General features: G+C 37.1%; 1 protein-coding gene across 7 annotated transcripts in view; it reads left to right on the top strand.

Annotated features, from left to right (window-relative positions):
* Positions 1-8,825, top strand: part of Dnalig3 (DNA ligase 3) — a 33,090-nt gene extending 24,265 nt beyond the window's left edge. For 6 of the 7 annotated variants that reach the window (XM_077423364.1, XM_077423360.1, XM_077423361.1 and 3 more), the window contains 16 exons: positions 1,218-1,456; positions 1,924-2,003; positions 2,432-2,509; positions 2,641-2,812; positions 3,113-3,268; positions 3,931-4,062; positions 4,286-4,365; positions 4,474-4,561; positions 4,647-4,724; positions 5,009-5,132; positions 5,306-5,376; positions 5,450-5,596; positions 6,052-6,690; positions 7,190-7,281; positions 7,918-8,017; positions 8,234-8,825. In XM_077423364.1, coding sequence (XP_077279490.1) covers positions 1,218-1,456; positions 1,924-2,003; positions 2,432-2,509; positions 2,641-2,812; positions 3,113-3,268; positions 3,931-4,062; positions 4,286-4,365; positions 4,474-4,561; positions 4,647-4,724; positions 5,009-5,132; positions 5,306-5,376; positions 5,450-5,596; positions 6,052-6,690; positions 7,190-7,281; positions 7,918-8,017; positions 8,234-8,380 — 2,423 coding nt within the window. In that variant the 3' untranslated portion in view covers positions 8,381-8,825. The remainder of the gene's footprint in view (positions 1-1,217; positions 1,457-1,923; positions 2,004-2,431; positions 2,510-2,640; positions 2,813-3,112; positions 3,269-3,930; positions 4,063-4,285; positions 4,366-4,473; positions 4,562-4,646; positions 4,725-5,008; positions 5,133-5,305; positions 5,377-5,449; positions 5,597-6,051; positions 6,691-7,189; positions 7,282-7,917; positions 8,018-8,233) is intronic. The other variant, XM_077423366.1, reaches the window with a different exon arrangement.
* The last annotated feature ends 55 nt before the right edge of the window (positions 8,826-8,880 follow it).

The raw sequence follows: 8,880 nt of genomic DNA, 5'->3' as shown, positions 1-8,880 counted from the left end.
CGCTTCGATTTCGCTCGATTTGTCCTCATCGAGGGGAAGGTGGCTACCTGGTGCGAGTTTCACGCGCATTTCAATGGTATCGATTGAGAGTACCGTAGTACAATTGTTACAATCGTACTCGGCACTTGTTGCACTTGTTGCGCGACACAAATGTTGCATCTTTGCTTCGGCGGCAGTCTTACGTCGATGAAACTGACCGAGTTATACACACGAGTGTTGTTTGAAAGAAAAACCAGGGAAAATTTCATATTCTTACATTTCGATAGGAGATTGTTATGCAACCATTATTTTTGTTGAAAAGTTATATTTTCGTTTCATCTCTTATTGATATTAAACGTAAAACATAAGTACGATAAAAGAAAAAAGAAAGAAAAACGTAATCAAATTTTTATTATTATTAAGTATTATTTATAAATCGTTACTGTTACATTATCTTTTATCGAAGATAAGAGAATAATAATAGACGGAATAATTAATAATGTACGATGGATGAGGCGCAAAATTATAAAATGACAAACGGCTAGTCATCTTTATTTCGAAATAATTCTTATCGTCCGCAAATGCGCTTCTTAAAAAAATATTTGAGATAAAGTAGACGTCGATGGAGCGAAACTAATCAAATTCACAATTTTTTACGTCGAATCTTTAATCTTTTTCCATTAAGCAACTTTTATCTTTTTCCTGAATCGTGCAATGTGCATGCGCATTGGAGTAATTGAGCTGTTTTTATTATAGCTTTATCGGATATTTAATAAGTTTGTATTTTTTAATTTATTTTATTCGCATTTTATATATCACTCTTTAAACAAAATTTTTATACGCGCAGATAGAAGTATCGAGTGTACACGAGCGAGACCGTCTTAATCGTGTGATTAATCGTTGAAGACCAATTTCAAATTGGTCGCGATAAAAGGTTCCTGGTGCCTTGATTATGCCTTAAGATTAAAACATTTTTTATCTTAGAAAGATTGCTTCGTATTTTTCTGCTCTTTATTGGAAAATTTTTTCGGGATGTTGAAGAAGAGACTGTCCTTGAAATGTGGAAAATTTTTTTATTCGAGAACTGAACCGTCAGACGTTCCCAATTTTATGGGGGAAAAAAAAAATAAGATAAAAGTATCGACCAGTCGTGGATACTAATTTTGAGGAAAGATGATATTACAACAATAATATTTATGCGCAGATTATTTTCTTTTTTTATTTCGTTCACTCCGTAGACGGTTTTAAGGGCGACATCGTGCTCTGGTGCAAACTGTTGCTGCCCGGCGCGGTGAAGAGAATTTACAATCTGCAGAGCAAGCAGCTGATAAAATTGTTCGCGCGATTGCTGCTCCAGGACGAGGACGCGATGCTGGAACATCTGGAGCAAGGCGACGTGGCCGAGACGATCGGCGTGTTCTTTGAAAATAGCGCTGCCGTGTCGCCTTGCGCCGCGAGCGTGTTGACAATTCAAGACGTAAGTCGGCGTAATTTCGCGAATTTCGAGAACGAAGAGAAATCATGGTGAGAGAAGCCGGAGAACTAAATGAAAAAGTTATTGGTCCAAATTGTTGGACTATAATTATAATCAATTAGTCCGACAATTTATTTAATTCTTTTGATTTGCTTCTTCGATTTTTCTCCGTAATTAATTTTAATTGGTCCAACAATTATCCATGGCGAAATTAATGATCAAGTTAGCTATAGGGTTCAGAAAAATTTGAATTAGGAACGTGAACATAAAGTATTGAAATTTTAATTAAATGGTTTTTTTTTAATTTGTCTATTTAACTATAATTTGTCTGTAATAAAAAATAATTGGATAATTTTGAGGTAAAACATGCAATTTATCCGGAAAAAAAAAACACGCAAATATGCACATCGGAATGACCCATCGAAGTCTCATGCCTTTATTAATAAGATTTATTGGATATATATATGTAGGTCGATCTCTTTTTGGAAAACTTGTCGCGTTTGACCAAGGAAGAGGAGCAGATCCAGCATTTTCGATCTATCCTTGATAAGTAAGTTCGTTGATCGGCCGTTCTTCTCGTTAACCTTTCAGCTGTGGCATGTGAAGAGGTCTTCTCGGAATATTTATCAATGAAAGAAATATCAAACGCACCGCGATTACCGAGGCGATTACGTTGCGTAGCCCCGACTTATCATTTTCATATCCAATTGACATATATAAAATAACGATAAAGCTATATTTTGGCAATTAAAATTGGAGTCTCAATCTCTTGCAGTTTATCACGTATTTATTCCACTTATAATATTGCTCCTTATTTCTCTTTCCAAATTTTATTTGCTTCAATTATGCTCGATATAAAAGACGATACGCGTAAACAACAATTGCAGCTGAATGGTTGAATGCCATCTTTCTTTTGATTTTTTTTATTTTCACGTTTAAGTATTCAAAATCGTTATGAATGCACGATAAAAATTTTAGATGTACCGCCAACGATCTGAAGATGATCGTGCGTCTGATCAAACACGATCTGAGAATCAACGCCGGACCGAAACATATGTGAGTGCGCGCAAGTGTTTCTTTTTCTGTTAGTTTCAAAATCGATTCGAAGACGGTAATTAAAAAAAAAAATATATATATATATATATATATATATGTATATATATATTTGCGCTGTCGTGTGTATCCAGTCTCGAGGGGCTCCATGCGGATGCGTACAAGGCCTTCCAGATGTCCCGAGATCTGGAAGCGGTAGTGCGACGTTTCCTGCCGAATCTGGAGGATAAACCGCATGCCTCGAGCTCGCCCTTAAGCCGGAAAAAAGTGGCCATTTCGCTGATGACGCCCGTTTTACCGATGCTGGTATATATCGACATAAATCCGCGAAAATTATCTAGTCTTTTAATATAATATATATGTCTATAATACACAAAATATATTCTATGTATGATATCAATAATTATTTACGTTGAATTATTTATGTTATTTAGTAGTTAGTAATTGCATTGTTTATTAATTCACTTGTTATTATTATATTATGATACACGCGTTAATAAGTTTGTTATACACTATATTTGGAGAGCTAAATAATCGTGCATTGTATAATTTACTAATCAGCCGGATAGTTAATTAATTAATTGATTGATTGATTGATTGATTAAGGCAGAGGCGTGCACGTCCGTGGAAATGGCGATGCGAAAGTGCCCGAACGGAATGTTGTCGGAGGTCAAGTACGACGGCGAGCGCGTGCAGGTGCACAAATGCGGAAACGACTTTCGATACTTCAGCAGATCCCTCAAGCCGGTCCTGCCGCACAAGGTATAGATGATAATTCCCAGAAATGCGTAAACAATTTGCGAAATGAATTAAATTAATGTTGCTTAATGATTCAGAAGGTTTACGCGACGTTATAGATACCACGTGCGCGCGCAGAAACAGAAAAGATTAAATTAACATAATAAAAATGTGATTATTAATAGTACGCAAAATTTAACGGAATCGGATATGAAGCCAAAAACGTTTTTTTTTTATTTTTTTGTATTTGAATGTTTTACAGTGACATTGCGAAAATAGCGCCACCAAGAAGCGCGAAGAATGTTGTTAAATTTTGTAAATCACACATACGTAACGCTTTCCCAAGATAATCAATTTAAAGAAATTTTTAGGTTTTTAATCAGAAGTTCCGGCAACTGTATCTATAAAATATTTGTTTTTAATTTAAGGTAAAATTGAGCCAAAAACTGTTACGTGAAATACCGTAACTATTTATAAACGATTATTACGTTTTAAGCCGGATTTCTTGAGAAAGGATTTAAATACTTTATTTTCTGATAAATTATTCGAGAGTTGTTGATATTTTTTACGTGACGATCTAATAGAATTGAAAAAATAATGAAATCCGAAACGCACGATAACAAAGTGCGACCGCGCGATTTCCCAGGCTTAAAGAGCCGATGCGATCGAATAATCTATTTTTCCAGGTGAATCTCTTCAAGGATTATATAGTGCAGGCGTTTCCTGATGGCGACGATCTAATCCTCGATTCTGAGGTTCTCATGGTTGACAATGAGACCGGGCAACCTTTGCCTTTCGGCACCTTAGGAATTCATAAAGTAAGAGCGACGAGTTTTTTTCCTTGCTTTAAAAAAAAATATTTTTTACACAATCATCTTTTTTTTGACGATTTTTGGATGGAACATATCTTTGCATCTGTTTCCGTGTCATTTAATTCGTTATTTTTAATTTTGCAATCGACGAGTTTATAATAATGCAGTGATACTTTAAATAATAATACGATAAGGACATTTTAATATACGTGATCGAGTTTGTTTTCAGAAAGCCGAATTCAAAAACGCCAATGTATGTCTTTTTGTCTTCGACTGCTTATATTACAACAGCGAGATACTTATAGACAAGTAAATATCGAGTTTTCGTAAAAATGTACAATAATACACTTTATAATAATTATTCTGATGACGGTACGTTAAATCTCTTTCTCTTCTCTTTCTCTCTCGTTGCGTTAGATCTATGTTGGAGCGCAGGAACATCTTGAAGGACAGGATGACCGAGATACCGAACAGAATAATGTTGTCGGAGGTTCACGAAGTGCATGTAACGAAATAAAATTTAAAAAAGCGCTAATTACTATTTATTTACGGCGGTATCGTGAATTACGAGATTCGCGTCTGATTTCCAGGATCCACGGGATTTAGCGGAGAAGATTGTTCAAGTGTTGAAACTGGGTCTCGAGGGTTTGGTTCTGAAGGACATCGATGTACGTATCTACTCTTGTAGGCACGTGGAGACTTTCCCGTTACGGGAATTCTTACATTATTATTATATTCCTTCGATAACACGATCGATGAATGATTAAATAATCGTAGACATTATTTATTTACATATTATTAATTATTTATTTACTTCATTATCTTTATATTACAAATGTTTCTCTCGTTTTATCTATCCATAATTTCCAGCGATAAAGTTGATAATATTTGAAGATCTACTTCGTAACACTCTTTGGGTTTTATTCTGTTTCGAAATCTTTGGCATTTTCAGAGCAAATACGAGCCGGGCAAGAGGCACTGGTTGAAGGTAAAAAAGGACTATCTGTGTGGTGGTGCGATGGCTGATAGCGCAGATCTCGTCGTACTTGGTGCATGGTACGGCACGGGCAACAAAGGTCCGTATGAACCGCGACGCTTTATCGCGGCGCGGTGCGAAAGATTCGTAAAATTTAACTGTAAACCAGAAATTATCGTAGGAATATAATAGTCAGCGTTGTAATTCAAATGCACCACGTGTGTTCAACGTTTCTAAGTGTTTTTCCTTATTTTTTTTTAATTTGTTTTACAGGCGGCATTCTGTCGGTCTTTTTAATGGGCTGCTACGACGAGAGGCGCGGCAAGTGGTTAACCGTTACCAAAGTAAATAAAATGTTTAATGAGTTTTTCAAATGTCAACTCGAATCAGAATGGGAGATTACGCCTGTCATCGTAGGTACACACTGGACACGACGATGCCACCCTGGCGTTATTACAAGACCAGCTGGACATGGTGAAGATCGGCAAAGACGCGGAGAAGCTACCGAGCTGGTTACTTGCCAAAAAACCCATGATACCGGATTTCGTGGCGAGAGATCCCAAGGTAATTCAGCGAGTCGACCCACCGACCAACAAAACCAGCCTGTTGCTGGGACGGAATTTTTATTATGTCAACAACAAGCAATTTTATATTGAACTTTTTGGTATCTAATTTCTAAATTTCTCTTTATAAATTATTTTATGACACAAAATTGGTGTTGCATATGAGATTTCCTTATAGGATAAAACAGGAGTTAATTTTTTCTTTATCTTTATATTATAATAATTACCGATCTTCAAGGACTTAAAATATCTCATTTTTATGTTTCTTTCTAAATATACTAATCTACTTCTTCCTAATTCCATATTTAGTCGATTAATTAATATTGATAATCTTCCGTTGTTCTCTTTTTATTCGGATCATGCGATTTTCATTTTTAAAACGCAAACTATACGGACCCCCATATAATACCGTAACCGTTAATCGTTATTTTGACGACGGGTGGAAACTCGACGCAGAAACAGCCAGTATGGGAGATAACGGGAGCCGAGTTTACGAATCAAGGAGTGCATACTGCAGACGGGATCAGCATCCGGTTTCCGCGTGTCACGCGGATCCGCCACGACAAGGACTGGTCGACGGCCACCACCCTGAACGAGTTGCGTCGCCTTTTCCAGAAGAAGCCCGAATCCGCCGATTTCGATCGCTTGTTCGGTACGTTAGCGGATGTCAAGGACGTCTCAAGGAGGAAGAAGCTGCCTGATTCTGCGAACACGTCGCCGAGGAAGAACGAGAGCGTGAAAACAGCCTCGTGGGATGTGCCATCAACGAGTTCCAAGGTCAAGGAGGAGCCGATGGATGTCAAGAAGGAAGTTAAGAGGATACCACTTCCGGAAGAAACCCGAAAAAGACAAAAGGGAGATGAATGCGACGATGGATCATCCGACAAAGTCCGGTCAGAGAAGAAGAAAGCGAAAGTGAAACGCGATATTAAGGACGAAATGGAGGATTTCCCGTCAACAAGGTTCAAGAAAGAGGGGAGATTGGAGATAAAACGGCAAAGGGAGGATTGCATTGATCATTTCGCTAGCGGAACAGAAGGATCTTTCGAGTCTTCGTTCGATGCGAGTGTCTTTGATTCGGACACCGAGGATATCGTAAGTAATGACTAACAATAAGTGACCGTTTTTTCTTCGATGTAGCCAAAGAAATTATCTTAATTGATTTCTGTGACCGCAAAATTTTCTATATTTTTACGTTTTTTTTTCATACGATATCGCGAATCTTTTAATAAATGCTTCCGTCTTTTTGTCCCCTTTCGATTTATATGTATTTACTCAATAATTAATTTCATTATTAATCCTGCTGCGCCCGAATGACATTAGCCGCATATTGCTCCGATAATGTAATATGTATAATTATATATTGCAATATTATAAAGAATTTTTTATTTTATACTTACCATAGACACATCTACATTGATTTATATTATTATATGTTATTTTTGTTTTTTTATATAAATTTTTATGTTGCTTTTTACTTTACCTTTTTTCTTCTTTATGTCACACTGCTTTATGTGTTTGTATCATTACTATTTCTCTTGGTTACGTTATCTCACTCTCTTTCTCTTTTGTCTATCGCAAAACTTTTTTTCAGAAATTCAATAATGTACTGCAAGACACGCGAGTGAGTCTCGCGCCTGATTTCGATACAAGCAGGAGGAAGGACGCACGAAGGATGCTTAAAACGTATCCTTTCTTTCATCATATTATTTTGATAATTCGCGCACCACTATATTTACTGTAATTGCGTTATCTTTACACTTACATTCACAATTTCATAAAAGCTCGATGATTTTATGATAATCGCGCTCGCCCTCGGTAATTTCATAAATTTTTACTGCCTCCCATTCTCCAACGGGAAATTATCCCAATATAGGTCTCGTATCGACCACCACGTACTAATTTAATTCAATTACATAATAGTGCAATTCAATTATACAATAATTATGATATAATTAGTTGTATATGTATAGATTTAAAATTACTTTAAAGGATATAGTTTACCGCCGAGACATAAAACACTTGACGGTATACAACGTGGTGCAGTGCGTGTATTTAAATTTTAAATCAGATTCTCGATGCGGGTTACAATGGCCAGAAACCTCGCGCTGGCTCGCGTAGGATCCTTATCCCTGGAGGGACTATCCGATCGCTGTTTACCCCGTCGCCGTCGCTGGAATCGTCCATGCGATGTTTCCGCGTCGTGAACCCAGGTTCACTTTTCTCGTTCTTTACGAAACATATCTTCTTCTGGGGGCGAGTTTAAAACCGAGCCTGCTGATGCCCTCGAACTATGATCTTTCCTTGACAATAAAACGTTAGACTCGGTGCCACCATAGTTATGCCGGCGAACGGACACGATTTGACGGCGACTCATGTCATTCATACACGCGCAGAAATTCCGTCCTCGGCCGTCCTCGGGGTAAGTTTGAATGAACTTGAACTAGGTAAACGATATAATATCGGGGACGAGTGTCCCCGTACTCTCTGTGAGATTGTAATACACGATTACAATTATCATCTCTTGGGTGTGCGTGAAAATCTAAAAATATTTGAGTTGAATAGCATGAAAATCATATTCTATCCGATAATACCCGCGTGAAAAAAGATCGTGAAACATTGCTTTTTCATTCGCAAGGACTTTACGGACTTTCCGCGGACCGCCAAGCACGTGAACGTGTCTTGGGTGGAGGAAACTGCGGCGCGGTCGAGGAGGCAGGATGAGGTCCGGCACGCGGTCCAGCTGACTGGAGATTATTGCGATTGTCCGTGCACGCATCGATAACGCGGCAAATATACTCCCGCACATGCGATTTATGTATATAATGCAACACAACGCACTTTTACTTCGCAAACGTTTTTGATAAGATTTGTAAATGTTAGGAAAATGTGTAAATTTATATATCAAAACCAAGTATTATCGTCTTCTGATGGAAGCAAAAAAGAATACTTTTGCTTGATATACATATAATGAAATTACTTTCTTATAGTTTACTTCTAATTCTTTCTTCCTTATTTCAAGTAAATCCTGTACCCACACGTATAAAGATTAGGCATATACAAATTACACACACAATTGGCTTCGCAATTATATTTATAATAAAAAGAAATATATATGTAAATGTTAATGAAATATGTAAATGTGTAAAACGAAGCAAAATATAGATGTCTTTTCATGAAGTAAAAAACAAAGGCAAAGGAAAAAATAAAGGATACTGTTGACGATAAAATTACCTTCTCAGTTCATCTTTAATTCTTTCCTCCCTGTTATTGAGGATTAACGCA

The sequence above is a fragment of the Temnothorax americanus genome, unplaced genomic scaffold (genome assembly GCF_048541705.1).
Source record: "Temnothorax americanus isolate GAGA-0224 unplaced genomic scaffold, ASM4854170v1 Scaffold78, whole genome shotgun sequence".
NCBI classification, from domain to species: Eukaryota; Metazoa; Arthropoda; class Insecta; order Hymenoptera; family Formicidae; genus Temnothorax; species Temnothorax americanus.
Note: the sequence above shows the minus strand (reverse complement) of the source record. Positions and strands in the feature narration are given on the sequence as shown.